Raw genomic sequence first — 19,790 nt, 5'->3', positions numbered from 1 at the left:
ACTCTGAGCTGACTTTATTTAAAGTAAATGATGAAAAAGCTAATCCTGAGAAAATTAAAGGATTTAATTTTGAATAAAATTTCGAAACAAATAATTCTTTGAAAAAAATAGCACTGACCTGGTTCTCCTTTGGCTCCTTTAACACCTGTATTTCCAGGTAATCCAACAACATTACTTTGCTCTCCTTTGTCACCTGCTTCACCTATGGGTCCTTTGAAGCCCGGTGAACCAAATGAATCTGTGCCTATTAAAAAATGATAGTATACAGACATTTGTATCCAGTTCTAAAATTGTGCGCAGCATTAATTAATGACTGGATGCTACCTGTACCTGATGTGCCTTGCTGTCCCTTAGTCCCTGTTAGACCTTCAAGTCCGGCGAGTCCTCGGAGTCCAGGAAAGCCTGTGTTAGGAGGAATAATGGAACTATTTATGAATGATACAATGTAAAGTAAAAAGTATAGGGGTTGTTGGGCTTTTGAGTACGCAGTGGGGTTACTTTCTACACCATTATTAGGACGTGAGATCATATTGCTCTGCTTGAGCACTTATTGTGGTGCTGCAGCTTTTACGCATAATGGCACTGTAGCTCATACGTGTGGGGACAGAAAATATTTCAGGTTGGAAATGTTATAGGGCACTGGAGCTGTGACTGTTATGGGGGCGGTGTAGTTGTCCATATATTTAGGCACTGTGGCTGCATCTCTTACTCATTTATGGAGGCAATGGGGGTAGCTTTGGTGCGTTCAATGAAGAATAAAGCTTGATTTGATGTTCACTAATGTGACAGATTGACCAGTTATGTTACAGTGTAGAGGGACAAAAGTAAGACCAATTCCTGAGAAAATATTCAGGCACGAGCGCAATGTTTTATCTGTTGCACAGTAAGGTTTGTTGCCATAGAGATTTCTCCTTTATGTGGTTGTAAAGCTATTTGACAGTGACAATCAGTCTCTCACTGAATAAGCTTGTGCCTCCTAGTGGTGTGCAAAAGTAACTGCACTGCGAAAATGCATTTTGCTTGCAATGCATTGTTTGTTTAATGATAAAATTAGATACATGAATTGTACGTAATGGGAACGTGTCACCTCAAAAATGCTTTTTACCTGCAGATATAGGAGTAATTTGCAGGTAAACACCCTTTAAAAGGTCCAATAGTATGAGTCTTTAAATTAGTATGAATCCTACAAAGAAATATATGCAATTCTGATTCAGAGTAGTATATTTAAGTCAATTAATTCATTCTCACTAAAATTATGAAGATAAAAACATTGAAAAAGGAATTATTACATAAAGTACAGAAACAGGATAAAAAGTTGTGCTGCAAAAAATGGGAATATGGTCACATATGAAGTAATGTAACTACTAAAACTGGGGGTCTGCTATAAGCCACCAAATATAACAGAGGAGAATGAGAATCTGCTATTAGGACAAATAGACAAAGTAGCAAAACATAATGAAGTGATTGTAATGGGGGATTTCAACTACCCGGATATTGACTGGGAAACAGAAACCTGTAGATCTCAGAAAGGTAAAAGGTTCTTGACAAATATTAAGGATAATTATCTCTCCCAACTAGTGCAGGAACCAACGAGAGGGAAGGCCGTGTTGGACTTAATATTGACTAATAGGCCTGATAGAATAACTGAGGTACAGATAGGGGGGCACCTAGGTAATAGCGATCATAATATTATCGACTTCAAAATGCCCTTCAGTAGGGTTATCAATAAGGGAACAACAAAAACATTAAACTTTAGGAGGGCAAAGTTTGATCAGCTGAAAGAAAGCCTTCAACTTATAGACTGGGACAAAGTTCTTAATCAAAGGAATACGAATAGTAAATGGGAAACCTTCAAAAGAATTCTGAATACTCAGTGCGAGAGATATATACCGTATGGGAATAAAAGGGCCAGAAATAAGAGGAAACCAATATGGTTGAACAAGAACGTAAAAGGGGCGTTAAATAGCAAAAAAGAGGCATTCAAGAGATTAAAACAGGAAAACAGTAAGGAGGCACTAATGTGTTACAAGGAAAAAACGAGAACCTGTAAAAAACAAATAAAAATAGCGAAGGAGGAAACAGAGAGACGTATTGCTAGGGAAAGTAGATCAAATCCCAAACTGTTCTTTACGTATATAAATAGTAAAAGGATTAAATCGGATAATATTGGACCGATAAAAAGTGAGGAAGGCAAAATCATAGAGAAAGATGAGGATAAAGCTAATCTATTAAATAATTTTTTTTCGACAACTTTCACAAAGGAAATCGAACTAACAGGAGAAATGAGAAGTGACAAACTTAATCCTCCACTAAGTATGACAAATCTAACCCAAGCTGGGGTACAGAAACGCCTCAGTAACATTAAAATAAACAAATCACCAGGACCTGATGGCATACACCCACGGGTACTAAGGGAACTAAGTAATGTGATAGACAGACCGTTATATCTTATATTTAAGGACTCTGTTGAGACTGGGTCTGTGCCACTTGATTGGCGACAGGCGAATGTAGTGCCAATATTCAAAAAGGGAGCGAAAAGTGACGCCGGAAACTATCGGCCGGTGAGTCTGACGTCCGTTGTGGGCAAAATTTTTGAAAGCTTCATTAAAGAGGCAATTACGGAGCATCTTGATGCTAATAATCTTTTAATCCCGAACCAACATGGATTCATGAGGAATCGCTCCTGCCAAACAAACCTGATTGACTTCTACGAGGAGGTTAGCTCTCGAGTAGATCAGGAGGAACCAGTGGATGTCGTGTATCTCGACTTCTCAAAAGCGTTCGATAGCGTGCCACATAATAGGTTGGTATACAAAATGAGAATGATGGGGCTGGGGGAAAATGTCTGCAAGTGGGTAGCTAACTGGCTAAAGGATAGAAGGCAGAGGGTGGTTATAAATGGAATATACTCAGATTGGGTAAGCGTCACTAGTGGGGTACCACAGGGGTCTGTACTAGGCCCAATGTTATTTAATATCTTTATTAACGACATAGTCAACGGGATAAATAGTAAAATATCAATATTTGCAGATGACACAAAGTTATGTAAAGCAATTAATACAAAAGAGGATAGTGAAGACCTACAGAGGGATTTGGATAAGCTGGGTAGGTGGAGCATTAAATGGCAAATGAGGTTTAACGAGGAGAAATGTAAGGTCATACATATGGGAAGGAAAAATGGAAGTCACCAGTACTCACTGAATGGGAAATCATTGGGGAATTCAGAGATGGAGAAGGACTTGGGCATCTTGATTGATAGCAAACTAAATTGGAGTGCCCAAAGTCAGGCCGCTGCTGTAAGGGCAAACAGGGTAATGGGATGTATCAGAAGAGGTATAGCTGCAAAGGATGAGAACATTGTTCTTCCACTGTACAAAGCACTGGTCAGACCACACTTGGAATACTGTGCTCAGTTATGGGCCCCAATATATAGAAAGGATATAAATGAGCTTGAAAAGGTACAAAGGAGGGCAACAAAATTAATAAAGGGAATGGAGGGACTGCAATACCCAGAGAGGTTGGCAAAACTAGGACTATTCAGCCTGGAAAAGAGAAGGTTGAGGGGGGACATAATAAATGTGTACAAATATGTTAGGGGACAGTATAGAGATCTTGCCCGAGATTTGTTCAAAAGGAGGGATATTACGGTAACAAGAGGGCACTCACTAAGACTGGAAGAGAAAAGGTTTCAGCACAAGCATAGGAAGGGGTTCTTTACGGTAAGAGCAGTGAGAATATGGAATTCACTGAGTGAGGAGACGGTAATGTCGGATTCACTACACCAGTTCAAGCGGGGACTGGATGCATTTCTAGATACCAGGCAGATTTCAGCGTATACTTAAAAATAAAATAAAATAGTAGGTTGATACAGGGATTTATTCTGACTGCTGGTTTCAGAGTCGGGAGGGAATTTTTCCTCAGGTGAAGATTGGCCAAATCATTTGGGGTTTTTGCCCTCCTCTGGATCAACTTTAGCAATTACAGAACTAACAGGTCGAACTTGATGGACGCAAGTCTTTATTCGGCTTTACAAACTAAAAAATATAAAACAATAGCTACTCACAGATGTGCCACAATTGTGAACATAATACAAAATCTGTAGTAATACTCTGATACATTCTAATGGTATTTTGTTACACCTCACTTTCTTTTGGCATCTATTAACTTATAGACAAAGAAATGTTCTTTTCTATCGCTTCTGGCGCTTGATGGCATGATATAGTGACATGCCATAACATGCTCGGCTCAGTCTGGATGGTGCTGGGACAATCATCCTGTGATTGAGTCCTGAGGTTTCTCTATTAGAGAAGGGAGAGTCCAGTCCTGCCTGCCAAAAATAATATTGGGATGGGTGGGTGTACTGGAAATCTGTGCAAGCTACTAGCAGAATCTGGATAGCAGCCTACAAGCGGAAAGTTAGGAGGTTTGTCACCTCCAAAAGACCAGGGAGTTAATAGAAATGAAACTGGTAAACTGGATGAACCCTATGAGAAGGCTGGCTGCGAAATGCACGTCGTTGTCAGAGTGGTGCTCCGGCTTTTGTACCGTATTGCTATGTCTGATGAGTAACTTGTCTATTTATTACTTAATAAATACTATATCTTTTGCTCATACTTACTTTTATGGGTGTCTATATTTTTGTGATGCTGTTCAGTTTAGTTAGGGTTTCTTAATAAAAATGCAACCTGTAAACTAAACAAATTCTTGAAGACCCCTGAGTCTAAGGCCTTATTCAGTCATCTATTATTCACGTACATGTTCTATCCGTGTTTTTCATGGATAGAACATGAACACATTATAATCTAAAGAGAAAAATTCTCACTAATTAACCACTGTGCTTCAGGATTAAGTAATCTCAAGGATTTGCTGCAGCTATCTGCAATTTGTTATTGAGGTGCAGCCCACAGCTATTTATTTCTATTGATATTTTTATGTTGAATTTTTTACTCTTTTTCTATTTGATTAATACTATGAGTTAATGAATGAATTAATACTTTGAGTTCCGCTTGTTCATATGCATTATATATTCATATAATCCTCTAGGTTATTTAATCCTGAAGTGCAGTGGTTACCCAAATTTTTCTCTTTTGGTTTTCTAATACTTGTAACCACACAGACAGGTGTGTGCATTGCCTCTTGCTGCATCAGCTGTCTTTATTAACCTTGATGCAAGAGGGCACGGGTGCATATCCCGATTTTTATGTACATTATAGTCTATGGAGCTGTTGACATGTCCGTATTTTTTGCGGACTGTGAGTCTGCAAAAAAAAAAATCACAGAGACATGTTAATCTTTGATCCAAGTTATGGATCGAAATTACCTGCACAAGTCTATGGGTCCATGAAAATCACTGACAGCACACGGATGGCATCAGTGTACATGAACTGTCCGTGATTAGCATTGTAATGAATAGGAGAAGCTTTGTAATATATTTTTTATGTTTTATACTCGAAAATCACTGATAAAACACTGGTAAAAACTCACAAATGGACGAAACACTGATGAAACTCATATCCAAAACACTGATGGACAACGGTACGAGAAAACGAGAAAAATCACCAATGTCTAAATGAGCGTTTAGACGCCGCTAGGATAGAAAGCCCAGGATGCTGAATCTTTAGACCGGGAAACTATTAAAGCATCAGGTTCCAGAGAGGCTCCTCAAAATCATAGGGGAAGTGGACAGTGACAAAAGGAAACTTCCTTTTGGGAGACATTTTGACTGCCATACAAAAATATAATGGGTCAATGGAAGATCTGCCCTCACAAATAGGAGGCCTAAGAAATGACATCTTCCTAATGTGTGAAGACGTAAATAAAATTTAGGACAGGTTGAAAGAATCTGAGGGGGCAGTGACTAGGTTCCAACAAGAAATCGCAGAGGTGAGGGAAGTGGTTACTAAGGTAATGACTAGAACCCTTAGAGCAAAAATTGTTGATTTAGAGGATAAGTCAAGAAGTAGCAATATTAGAATTCTTGGAATTACAGAAGGCAAGGAAGGTGGGCCACTGAACAATGCCAGATGGGCTGTTCCCATAGTGGGCCAAAACGGCTTGCAACATTTTTAACAAAATTGGCGTCAGGATGACGATCCTGTTTACAGTTGTAGAGGAGCAGAAAGCCATTGGTTCCCAGTTACTCTGGCATGCCATAGGCAATATCTGGCCTGCAGGCTGTTTGAACCCGGTGCCACACAGGTGACGTCGAGCGGCATGATGACATAACTGCATCACTCAGCCTGAATTGGCCCACTGCTAGACAAGCTGGGAGAGAAGACAAAGGCTGCGGTATGATGGGGAACTTTTATTGGAAGAGTATAAACATTTTTTTTCTTCATGGAGGGATATGGGGCATCATACTGTGTATAGGGGGGAATCATACTGTGTGTAGGTTGCTATGGAGCCATCTTACTGTGTGGGGAGCTGTTATGGTCGTCATTTTTCTCTCTGCTTCTGTTCTCTGGAGTTCTGAGCTATTTCTAGAATGGTATCGGTAAACAGAGTTTTAAATATGGAATGTGAGTGGCATAAATGACAGGAGCAAGAGAAGCTATGTCTTTAACATCATCAACAGACATCTGCCGACAATTACATACTTAAGTGAAACTCATCTGAATAAGGAAAAAGATTTATTTGATTTAAAGGAGATGGGCTGGTCAAGAATTCTATTTTTATCAGTGCAATTACTCTTGCGGAGTTAGGCTATGTGCCCACGATGCAGAAATGAAGCAGAAAATTTCTGCAGCATTTCTGCATCTCCCTGGCAGAAAAAACGCTTGCAGATTGTGCATGCGTTTTTCCTGCAGAATACATGCGGATTCACATGCGTATCCACATGCGTTAACGCATGTGTTTCCGCATGCGGACTGACAAGCACTTTCCAGGTGATAGCATCACTTGGAAAGTGCTTGACAACTAGGTCACACTGTATAAATCCATGCAAACGGCATGGATTTATACAGTGTGACCGTAAAAATAAAAAAAATAAAGCTATACTCCCCCCCCGATGCACCGGCGTGTGCTGCAGCGCTCGTCCTGGCTTCTTCCGGGTTGCCGGGCTATCGCGAGACAGCCTGCGGTCACATGACCGTGACGTCATCTCAGGTCCTGGAAGGAGAAGCGCTGCAGGGGCCGTCGGACAGGTGAATATAACTTTATTTTTTATTTTATTCTTTTTTTTTACAGGTACAATGGTACCCAGGTGTGGATGAGAGTCTCCTCTCCTCCAGAACTGGGTACCATCCGCACATTGAGACGCATGATATCCTCTTGTACAAATGTACAGACGCGGATATTATGCGTCTCAATGCAAGTCAATGGCGGCGCTTCCGCAAAATTAATGAACATGCTGCAGATTTATGAGCGCTGCAGAAACGCTGCGGAAAAATCCGCAGCATGTGCATTGACATTGCGGAATGCCATTGGGGACCATGGGGTGCGGATTACCATGCGTTTTTGATGCGTTTCCGCTGCGGAAATTCCGCAGTGGAAACGCATGAAAAACGCATCGTGTGCACGCAGCCTAAGCGTCTATATTCATAAAGCAATTGATTTTAAGGTAGGCATCCATTGCTGATTTGTAAGGGAGGTACGTATTTCTTTATGGGTTGCTATAAGAACACCAGTGTGTTCTGGCTTTCAAATATATTGATGCTTTATATAGTCAGATTTTTTGATGCTTCAATTGGGTATACAGAACCATGTCTAGACTAGACTTAACTTTTATGAATGATTTATTTGTGGGGCATAATAAGAAGAATGGCAAATGGAATATCGAACAATTCCTAGTTAATAGCTCATATTACGTCCTCAGCATCAAGTCGATTCATTGGAAATAGTGATGAGAGTATCATTTGAAATTCGAATTCACCAGTTCTCATGGAAAAAAACGTTTATTCTGGGACTTGGAAAGACCCCTGAGCATAATGAACGCAAGATATAAAAAACAAAACCAAAGTAATCCTGACATCACCACTCACCTCTCTGGCCACCTCTGCTCACTGCCGCTTGTAGGTCCTCTTCTTTCAGCTGTCTCGTGCCTCATCTACCTGTTTTTCACCATAGGCAAGGACTTCCAGCCATGACCAGGCCTCAGGGATCACTGCATGTTCTAATGTCGCATTGCGACGTTGCGACCTACAATGCACAGTGGCCCCTTAGGCCTGGATGTGGCCAGAAGTTCTGGCCTATAATGAAGAACAGGGAGATGAGGCATGCAGAAGCTGAAAGAAGAGGTCCTGAGGAAAGGACAGTGGGCAGCACACAGGTAAATGTTAACTTTTGTTTTCTTTTTATCATTTGACGGCATATAAGGGTCACCAAAATGTCGGCCAGCCTCTTTTTTTCAATTCCTGCGAATCTAATCATATAGTGTTTGAATTTGCGTGGAACGCACGTTTCGATCTGCTCATCTCTAAAACAGAAATGTATTTGGAGAAGATTGATCTTCCTGATTCTTGGGAGGCACTTAAAACCCAGCTGTAAGCCCCAATTATGCTCCTAGAAATGGAGGAGGTGCTAAGCTAATTTTCTGTTAATTTTGCTTCTGAAGTAGATGGGCTCTCTTTGAAACCTCATGAAATATGGTGACTAGACATACTGGAACCTCTTTTGTTGGAAGTGCTGAATGCTTCTTGGAAGGAGAGAGCTTTTCTTAATTAAATGGCAGAAGGTATAATTGTTTTCATACCAAAGAATGGGAAAAACCCAAACAAAAAAGAAAGAGTACAGACCAATTACATTACTTGACACTGATGACATTGCAGATGACATCCTCCAAAGATCTTTACCCGGGTTTATTACTTTAGTAGTGAAATATTGCTAAATTTCTGTACTTGAATTCAAATGAGGGAAATCAGTGCTTTTCCTCTGAATAGGAATATGACCAATAATTATTGAGAACATAGTATAAATATCTAAAGTTTGGGCCTCTGAGATGGTTCTGACTTCAGAGGAATTGGAAAATCTTATGTATAAGATAATTAGTGGAGTATGAGCGTATCTGGTTTTGGCAGAGGCAAAATTATAGAGTGGGAGAAAACATGGTTCAGGTGACAGAGGAGAGGTAAAGAGGGGATGAGGGAAGGTTTTTTATTTATTTGTGATCAAGTCCAGGGAGATATGGGAGGGATGCAGGTCTTTAAATAATGATGTTGTATATTTAATTTTGATGTGACGTTATGACATTTTTTAATAAAAAAATTATTTTCTATCACTAATTTTCTTCCTTGCAGCTTATGAAGGAACCTTAAAGGGGTTGTCACACATATGTAATGCGTTAACTTGCTGATTGCTATTACTGGACTGTCAGAGATAGCTGAGCACTGTACCTGGCTATCTCTCGCAGTCCCATTAATAATAAATGATGGTGATCTCGAGATCAGTGGAGATCAAGCAAAAAAATAAAACCAGATGAAAAATGAGTTTGTGCCATTTATATGACATGTGCAATAGAACTAAAGCCTCCCATACACATTAAACTTATGTCTGCGGCATACCCATAGAATTATATAAAAGATACATAGACCTAATTGCCCAGTTCTGTTGCAAACCTTTTCTGAAGCACTTTCGGGACGCTCACTTCCCCAATCCTTCTATGATGCTACTATAGTATTGACCCCCAAGCCAGATAAACCAATTGAGGAATGTAGCTCCTATCGCCCCATATCCCTATTGAATACAGATTACAAAATACTTACGAAACTCATAGCCAATAGATTAAAAAACAGTAATATTAAACATTATACATGAGGATCAATCTGGCTTTATGCCGGGAAGATCTACTTCATCTAATATTAGAAGAGTTCAAGTGTTAACACAGATAGGCCATAAATATCAGGAGCCCTGGGCTATAGCTTCTTTAGATACGGCGAAAGCCTTTGACTCCTTGGAGTGGACTTTTCTATAGTGTGTGCTCCTGAAATTTGGGTTTTCTGATAAATTTTGTAGCTGGATTAAATTGATCTACTATATGCCAAGGGGTAACATTCTAGTAAATGGAATACTTTAACCTGGGTAGAGGAACCAGACAGGGCTGCCCCTTATCTCCGATGCTCTTCTCTCTAGTGATAGAGCCTATTGCCCTTAAAATTAAGCAAGACCACATGGTGGAGGGCATTAGTATAAACTCTAGAATAGATAAAGTGGGGTTATACGCAGACGACCTGATCCTCTTTCTAAACAAAACAGAACAATCCCTTCCAAGAGCAATTGACCTAATTAATTACTTTGGGGAATTATCGAGCCTTAAAATCAATTGGAGCAAATCTGTGGTTATGCCACTTATAGATAACATACCTGAACCGTTTTTTTTTGGATTACAGGTAGTACAAAAATTCAAATATCTAGGCATTATAATTAATTCGATTATGGATCTGAAGGATAATGTGTACCCCATAAAGGATATGATGAGGAAAAAATTTTAAAGCTGGTCCCAACTCCTGTTGTCTGTGGCGGGAAGAATTAACCTAATCAAAATGATTATCCTTCCAAAATGTCTGTATGTATTAACATTTATCCATTAAAATCCCCAAAGAATTTTTTCGGAAACTGCACGGCATGATGGCGACATTTATATGGGGCTCAGCAAGACCCAAACTAAGTATTGGATCTCTGCAGAGACGCAAGGATCAAGGGGGTAGCGTGGTGCCCGACCTATTTCTCTATTATTTAGCTGGTCAGATACGATATTTGAAGTGCTGGATAAGTAGTGATAAACTCACTAATGCAGAAGCGCATCTTATACATTTATTAATTGAGAATACACCATGGGCTATATTAGAAGGCTCTTACAGACCACCACAGTGCTTATTATTTGCACATAGCCTAGTGATGCAGGTGTGACGTGATAGTAGGTGTATCGTGAGATTTACTGATCAAATGGGAGAAACCCAAATATGGGATAACCCTGAATTTCCACAACTTAAAAACCTACAGGACACAATCTTCTGGAAGCAACACAGAATAACAACACTTAATCAGATTTTTGAAAACTAAATTTTGTCATTTGATCAAATTCATGTAAAGTTTGGAATCCCTCATAGGGATTTCTACACATATGTACAAATGAGACATGCCATAACACACCAATTCTCACATCCTAGGATGTGAATCCTAGGAGGCGAATATCTAAATATCCATTAATAGGAGTACTAAAAACTCAAGGACCTACAGACGTGGTATCTTCTCTATATACTTTTCTACTGAATTCTAAAATCACTTCTACCCAATTTGTTGTTGAGAGTAAATGGCGGCAATTAATCACTTCTATAACTGATGATCAGTGGAATGATGCACTGGAAGCGCATATGGTGGTGTCACCAGCCGCCAATAATAAATTAATTCAATTATATATACTACATCAATCTTACCTGACCCCAGTGAGAATGTATAGATTTGGTAGAATGGTGTCATATCAGAGTGCCACAGATGTGGGGAATCAGGAGCGGATTTCTGGCATCTTATTTGGAATTGTGGGATAATACGAAGATATTGGGGTGATAACTACACTAGAACGGATAATTGGGATGCCAGTTGAATGTAGTCCAGAGTTTTGTGGTTTGGGTATTGTGAACGAGGAAATGTGGACACACTATGATCGGATATTCCTTCGGGAGGTTATATTTATGGCCAGGAAAGCGATAGCACTAAGATGGATGGGAGGAAAGTCTCCTACTATCAACCAATGGAAAAAATTAGTGAATGATACAATACCGTCTGAAAATATAGTATATAGGAATAGGGGATGTCCCCAGAAATTCCAAAGGATATGGGAAAGATGGTGTAACTCGCCCTTAACACACTTGTCCCCTGGTGCCATGACTTCGTTAATCTCAAGTTATGAGTCCTGATATATGCCCTTTTGAATACATGGGAAATGACATATGATATATATGGGCTATAAGAGTGTACCTCTATTGGAACTATAATTGATATATATACTGAATTCTGATCGGGAATGGGCCGGTTTAGTAAAGGGTGCAGTGTTCCACAATGAAGCTTATGTTTCAAACTATTTGTTTTCTTTTTTTTTTCTTTTGTTTACTCTGATTATTGAGAACGTGATGAAAATTGTACTAAACTGAGAATGGGTAATGTTTGGATTACCTTGACCTTATATTATGACAGAATCTGTTTGTAACCATTATCCTGTGGGAATTTTTCAATAAAAAGAGTTATGTCTGTCAAACCCGCAGGTTCGGCCGACATTCTAATGTTTATGGGAGCCCCAAATAATTTATTGCAGAGGTAAATATTGATTCAGCATGTCCTTTTTGGGACTGCCGATCATATTTTCTCCTGGAATAAAGCTGCCGTCAGACAGATCAGGAACACAGGAGTGCTAGGCCGAACAAACACACCCTGTGTATGGGAGAGCAGGCCAAGATGGCTGTTGGCCAACAGACATCTAGCATGGTGGGTCTTAAAGTAACTAAGGTCAGGAGGCAGTTACCTTGCTCTTTGTAAAGAAATGGATTCAGAGATAGAACAAATATACAGAAATATCTTTGCTCTAGAGCTTATTTAAATGCATTTCCATTTATTCAAAGTCTCTCATGTTTGAATATTAAAAATGAAAAACTAAACAAATTTTTACCTTGTTGTCCAGGCACACCTGGAAAACCAATACTTCCTTTTTCACCTGGAATGCCAGGGAAACCAGGATCACCTTGTGCTCCAGGCAATCCTAGAAGGCCCGGTAACCCTTACAAGAAATAAACATATTATTATACATATTATACACTGCGAAAAGTTCACCGATCTGTATTCTTGCGATTAATGGATAAACTGGAATCAATGGCAATGATTAAAACATATATGTTACTGCACAGACTATACCTATGCTGCCTCTGTCTCCTGGCTGTCCTGTTACTCCTTTCATTCCTTCAATGCCTGAAAACCCATCATTTCCATGGAATCCCTTGTCTCCAGGTCTTCCTCTAAACCCTACAAATGCAAAATGCATGCAGTTATGTACTAGGTTTATGTAAAGCAAGTACAGATTAGAAATACAATTAGTAATTTTTACACTGATTTTATACTTGTTAAATCTCAAAATATTAAATAAGATTTATATTTTCTATTTTAAAATGAGCTGATTTGTCTGTACCAGTATGCTGCATTTACATACAGTCAGCAGATTATTCTTTTAGTCTTCACATATTTTATATATGAAAAGGGCATCGTGTACTAGAAATACCACAGTGATAAGAACATGAATGCTTAGGGGATAAATGTACTCAGTCTATAGAAAATAGATGGTCCAGCAGAAATTGGAAGCTCATCCAACATTAATTTAATGTGTATGACAAGCTTAATTCTAATATCTGAGAAAAATATCTACAGTGGGGGAAATAACTATTTGATCTCTTGCTGTTTTTGTAAGCTTGCCCACTGACAAATACATGAACAGTCTATAATTTTAAGGGTAGGTTAATTTTAACATTGAGAGATAGAATATCCCCAAAAAATCAAGAAAATCACATTGTATAAATTAGATAAATTTATTTGCATTTTACAGTGAGAAATAAGTATTTGATCCCCTACAAACCACTATGAGCTCTGGCTCCTAAAGACCAGTTAGACGCTCCTAATCAATTTGTTATCTGCATTAAAGACAGCTGTCTTACATAGTCACCTGTATAAAAGAAGCCTGTCCACAGACTCAATTAACCAGTCAGACTCTAAGCTCTACAACAAGGGCAAGACCAAAGAGCTTTCTAAGGCTGTCAGGGACAAGATCATAGACCTGCACAAAGCTGGAATGGGCTACAAAACCTTAAGTAAGACGCTGGGTGAGAAGGAGACAACTGTTGGTGCAATAGTAAGAAAATGGAAGAAATACAAAATGACTGCCAATCAACATCGATCTGGGGCACCATGCAAAATCTCACCTCGTGGGGTATCCTTGATCATGAGGAAGGTGAGAGATCAGCCTAAAACTACACGGAGGGAACTTGTTAATGATCTCAAGGCAGCTGGGACTACAGTCACCAAGAAAACTATTGGTAACACATTACTCCTTAAAAGTTTAAAATCCTGAAGTGCCCACAAGGTCCCCCTGCTCAAGAAGGCACATGTGCAGGCCCGTCTGAAGTATGCCAATGAACACCTGGGTGATTCTGTGAGTTATTGGGAGAAGGTGCTGTGGTCAGATGAGAAAAAAATTGAGCTCTTTGGCATTAACTCAACTCGCCGTGTTTGGAGGAAGAAGAAGTTTGAGTACAACCCTAAGAACATTGTCCCAACCATGAAGCATGGTGGGGGAAACATTATACTTTGGGGGTGCTTTTCTGCAAAGGGGACATGACGACTTCACCGTACTGAAGGGAAGATGGATGGAGTCATGTATCGCGAGATTTTGGCCAAACTCCTTCCCACAGTAAGAGCATTGAAGATGGGTCGTGGCTGGGTCTTCCAGAAAGACAATGACCCAAAACATACAGCCAAGGCAACAAAGGAGTGGCTCAAAAAGAAGCACAGAAGGTCATGGAGTGGCCTAGCCAGTCTCCAGACCTTAATCCCATAGAAAACTTATGGAGGGAGTTGAAGCTCTGAGTTGCCTCAAAATCTTAATTATTTTGAGATCATCTGCAAAGAGGAGTGGACCAAAATTCCTCCTGACATGTGCGCAAACCTCATCATCAACTACAAAAAACGACTGACTACTGTGCTTGCCAACAAGAGTTTTGCCACCAAGTATTAAGTGTTGTTTGCCAGAGGGATCAAATACTTATTTCTCACTGCAAAATGCAAAAACAAATTATCTAATTTATACAATGTGATTTTCTTGATTTTTTGCAGGGGATATTCTATCTCTCAATGTTAAAATTATCCTACCCTTAAAATTATAGACTGTTCATGTCTTTTTCAGTGGGCAAACTTACAAAAACAGCAAGGGATAAAATACTTATTTCCCCCACTGTACATTGCCATTGACTTGGAAGAACATAAGACTGAAGCACCATATACTAAAATTAATTTTGTGCTCTATGGAAATGTGGAAATCTTTAAGCTAGTAGCTGAATGGGCAAAATGCTTGAAAGAGCACCATGATGCTTGTTTTCATGTAAGCTTATGTGTCATGTGCTATACTATCACAGTATGTAGCTATCACAGGAGCTGAGCTTGCTACATGCAGTGCGGGTGCAGGCTGTGTTATACAGCCTTACCCTTAAAGTAACTGATGCAATCAAGAGTTAGCTCCAATCCCATAAGTTTATTTCTTAAATGCTGCTGTCAAGTTTAACAGTTGTACATATCAGGCTCCAACATTGTGGCTATCACATTCTATGGCTTTCACACCCCACATAATGTGATCACGGGGTGCCAGTTGGTTCTGAAGGCCCCTATGTCAGTAGTATGAGATCTCCTATGAAGCACAGCTAATGTAGTGTATTGTATAGGTGATCAACAGATCAAAGGTTCAAGTCCATGAAGAGACTAATTAAAAAATTAAGAAACATAAGTTTTAAATCACCCCTCTGTTAATTGAAAAAAATCAACATATTTAGAACTGCTCTGTATGTAATAGCTTGAAATAAAATATAAAAATATTTATCCCTTATGATGAACGACGAAACAGAAATAACTAGAACTGGCATTTTTTGGTCATCGCAATTTCCTCAAAAAGTGCAATAAAAAGTGCTCAAAACATTATATGTATCCCAAAATTATACATATCTTTAAAAACAACAGCTTGATGTGCAAAAAAACAAGCCCTCAGAAAAATAAACTGGCCTCAGAAAATGGTCATACAAAACTTTTTTTTTAAAGTTCTGATTTTCTATCCAGTAAAATATAAAAAAGATTTGTAAGTTTGCAATCACTATAATCATTCTGACTTGAAGATTCATGTTGCTTGGTCATTTTTGACACAAAATCATTGGTGCAAAAACAAAACTCAAAGAATAAAGGCCGAATAGTTTTATTATTCTTCATCTCACAGTACTTGATTTTTTTTCCTTTGTTTTTCAGTACATGATATGGTAAAAATGATTGGTGTCATTCAAAACTGCAACTTGTCCTGCAAAAAGCAAGTGCTCATATCTAAGTTTATGGGAAAGTAAAAATGTAATTGGTCTTGGAAGAGGATGAAAACAAAAGTGCAAAAATTGCCCAGTCCTAATGGGGTTAAATGAAAAATACGAAATGCAGGAAAAAAACATAAATGTAAATGAAAGGTCACGTACATGACTCAATTTAGGATAAAACAATTTGGTAACTATAAATGTAGTAAAGATTTTTCAGAGTAAGCTTTACAAAACTAGAAGCACATAACCATTAGCTTGTGAGCGTGCAGTACATTGCCATCCAGCTGGGGGTAACTACAGGGGGTGCACAGATTCCAGTAGCATTCATATCCTGGTACTTTAAAGAACCGAGAAGTCTCTATCACATAAATGGACATAATGGTTGCTAAAAATGATTGTACACCATCACCTTTCACTTCATGGACAGCCATTGCTGAGATGTTTTGGTCAAAATGACTAAATGTCACAGTAAGCAATATCACCACACCAGATACTTATTAAAAGATCAGATGCGCATATTCTAAAAAATAAAATTATATTGACTGGGAACAGGTTTTTTTTAAGACAGTCTGTTGCTAGGTTTGGGCTGCACCATCTGAGAGCAGCATTATGTAGGGGCAGAAATCCTGATTCTAGCAAAGGGGCACTTGCTGGGTTTCTTGCTGTAGTTTTGATAAAAGCACTATTTTACCTGCTGCAGCTCTGCTAGTCTTTTCAATGATGGATTCCTGTTGTGTAATAGTTTCAATGTAGTGACATTCACAAGCTCAGACCCCCTCCCCACAAGTGATTGTTAATTTTCAGTTTAAACACAGTGAAGGCAGAAAGCTGTCAATCAATGACATGGGCAAAGTTAGAAAGCGCTCACTTTAAACTACAGCAGTAAGCCCAGTCGTAACACACAGCTGGAATCAGGAACTCTGTCTCTATTTAATGCTGCTCTCAGACTGGGAAGAATGAACCTGGTGACCGTTTCCATTTAAACAGTGCAATACCGTCTTGTACCTCTGTGGTCCCTGTACTCTAATGTTATGATGTCTGGGGTAAGGACACCATTTGTTTAGGATGTCAGCAGTTGTCACTTTAGACCTCAGGTTCTTCCTTTGTATCATGGATGTTTAACATGTCCACATGTCCATGTAAACCTGACGTCAGCGGTCGCGTGACCATCAGCCGACTAAATAACGTCACCGCAGATCCTGCAAGTACACCGCGGGACGCCGAGGAGAGAGGACGCCGCCAGGAGCAGACCGGAGAGGTGAGTATACAGGTTTTTTTTTATTTTTAACTTTTTTATTTCTTTTTTTCACCGCGTGGTAGCCGGGATTAAGAGGAGTTGCAGTCTCCTCTTCATCCCGGGTACCACACGCACTGCGATTACGCTGCAAATTCGCGGCCATTGAATTTAATTGAAACGCAGCAAATCCACATATACCTGTGGGTTTGCTGCGTTTCAATGTTCCTCAATGGCCACAGTAGAAATGGTCATGCTGCGTTTTGCAACGCAATGCGAATTCGGCGCGCTAATTAGCGCATCATGTGCACAGCACATCCAAATTCACATTGCTTTGCATGGCAGACGGTTTTACAAGCGTTTTCACGGCCGTAAAAACGCTACGTGGGCACATGGCCTAAGAGATCGGACATGACTGGATGCACAATATTCACATTGGTGAAAACTCTTCATATGATGGCTCTTCTACATTTGCTGAGCATTTCTTTACAGAACGTATACCTGGTAAGCCACTGTCTCCTGTCAGACCCTTGATTCCTCTCTCTCCAGGCATATCCATCGTTTCTCCTATTTGTCCTATCACAAGAAATACAGAGCAGCAATAAATCATTTTTCACTAAATTGTATTTTCATCAAAGAAAACATAATATAAAGAGAGCATACCTTTATCTCCAAAAGTACCTCTTTCCCCTGGCAGGCCAAACATACCGGGCATGCCCTTGAAACCCTGTGCGTGAAAACAATGAATGACAATGTCCATAACATATGTAAGTCTTATTAACCACCTTTAATGGAACGCTATAGTAAAATATTGGGGCTATTCTAACCACAAACTATCTTGTTTTGTGCACGACATAAAGCTTTTGTTTTTTTTGGGGGGGAATGAATGCTAAAGAAATATAATAAATCAATTAAATGTGGGATAATTAAACATCATAATACAAGTTTTTGAGCTAAATATCATGCAGTTGGAATTCAATTAAAGTTTTTAGATATTTGGCTTCTACAGCCTCAACATTTCACTGTACATAGTTGCTGTAGAATGAGTTCACTGTGAATCTGTCAGTAAGCTAGTCCTGATGGCATCTTTAGTAACCCTTATCTCTCTTCTGAAATCCTCTAAGCTGATTTATGAGTATATCAATGATGTGGTCATAAGAGCTACAAACTCATCTCCTTGTGCTTACTGTTACCTGATCCTGCAGTCTGCTATGTCTGAAATGTACTGTGATACACAGAGGCAGGAGAAGTCAATGGGTTAAAAATTGTAACAAATTCCAATTGCAAAAACATTTTCTTTTAGCTCAAAATACATGAATTTAAGTAAAAAATAGGCCCCCACCACAGCCCCACGGCCCTGAATGTGTCCATACTCTTTAAGTTGCTCATAAAGACTATTAGAATACAATTATACTATTACTATGTCCCAAAGTCGTCTTTTATACACATACTGGAGAAATCACAATTTTTCTTGTTTTCTTTCTAAATATTGGCAAGTGAGACAAACTTACTCTGGGACCAGTAAATCCTGGGAATCCACGAATGCCTGGTGAGCCACCTTGGCCCGGAACCCCTGGAAAACCAGTATTTCCAAATATTCCGCTTTCTCCTTTATCACCTTGGTCATAGTTGGGCATTCCAGGTAAGCCAGGCTGTCCAGGTTGCCCAGGATGACCTGGCATACCTTTATCACCTAAAGAACAAGTCATATTTAGTAAACTGTACAAGCATTAAAAAAATACTATTTAAATAAGAATGCTAAAGAAATATAATAAATCAATTAAATGTGGGATAATTAAACACCATAATACAAGTTTTTGAGCTAAATATCATGCAGTTGGAATTCAATCAAAGTTTTGAGATTTTGTCAGAATTTTGTCAGAATATTGTTTAGCTAATGTTTAAAAGAAAACTATGTTCTTACCTTTAGGTCCTGTGAAGCCTTGTAATCCAGGAACACCCTCATCTCCTTTCTGCCCTTTCATCTTCATTAACATTTCTGGCTCCACTTCAGGTTTAGATCCAGGTGGGCCGCTTTCCCCTCGATTACCTTAAGGTTTACAAGTGGATAAACGTAACTTTTTTTGTTATTGTGCTTAAGCTCTAGATCTAGAAATATAAAGTGCATCTGTCTGGTGACTTTTGAGAATAAACTGTTGTGTGTTTCTGGCCATCATATGACTGGTATCCTGCATTGTTCACGAACAGGCTCTATATCTACTTTTCCAGTGTATGTGGATTTCCCAGCAGCATGGAAGTCATTATACTTAGCAGTATAGCTGTGAATCCAGCTGTGAAATAAAACTGAAGAAAGCAGCAGCATAGGTCTGTGTTTCTGTGCTCTCTCCATCCTCTGTCTTTCACTCCCCCTCTCCATAGACTTCAATAGGCAGTTGTAATCTGATCCTTCAATGAGCTGGTAGTCCGTCTTGTCTTGAGCAAGATGGATTTTAGCATTTTTTTTTAAAGTGAATGATCATTTCAGGAGGCAGGGGAGAGGAGAAGAAGTAGCTCTTAAGTGGAGA

The 19,790-nt window shown here is 39.2% G+C and overlaps 1 protein-coding gene and 1 long non-coding RNA gene across 2 annotated transcripts in view; one reads left to right on the top strand and one right to left on the bottom strand.

Moving 5' to 3' along the window:
• COL4A2 (collagen type IV alpha 2 chain) overlaps positions 1-19,790 on the bottom strand; it is a 268,138-nt gene that overhangs the window by 14,244 nt on the left and 234,104 nt on the right. Inside the window, exons 34-41 of the mRNA XM_073664347.1 lie at positions 19,190-19,315; positions 18,777-18,958; positions 17,929-17,992; positions 17,767-17,841; positions 12,838-12,945; positions 12,596-12,703; positions 331-402; positions 119-244 (exon numbers count right to left, since the gene is read on the bottom strand). Coding sequence (XP_073520448.1) covers positions 119-244; positions 331-402; positions 12,596-12,703; positions 12,838-12,945; positions 17,767-17,841; positions 17,929-17,992; positions 18,777-18,958; positions 19,190-19,315 — 861 coding nt within the window. The remainder of the gene's footprint in view (positions 1-118; positions 245-330; positions 403-12,595; positions 12,704-12,837; positions 12,946-17,766; positions 17,842-17,928; positions 17,993-18,776; positions 18,959-19,189; positions 19,316-19,790) is intronic.
• Positions 1-19,790, top strand: part of LOC141207015 (uncharacterized) — a 31,793-nt gene that overhangs the window by 8,619 nt on the left and 3,384 nt on the right. The gene's annotated exons all lie outside the window — the stretch shown is intronic.

This window comes from Phyllobates terribilis, unplaced genomic scaffold (genome assembly GCF_046119375.1).
Source record: "Phyllobates terribilis strain yellow unplaced genomic scaffold, ASM4611937v1 Scaffold_2__4_contigs__length_985480577, whole genome shotgun sequence".
Taxonomy (NCBI): domain Eukaryota; kingdom Metazoa; phylum Chordata; class Amphibia; order Anura; family Dendrobatidae; genus Phyllobates; species Phyllobates terribilis.
The sequence above is the reverse complement of the archived record's forward strand: the minus strand, read 5'-3'. Positions and strand labels throughout refer to the sequence as shown.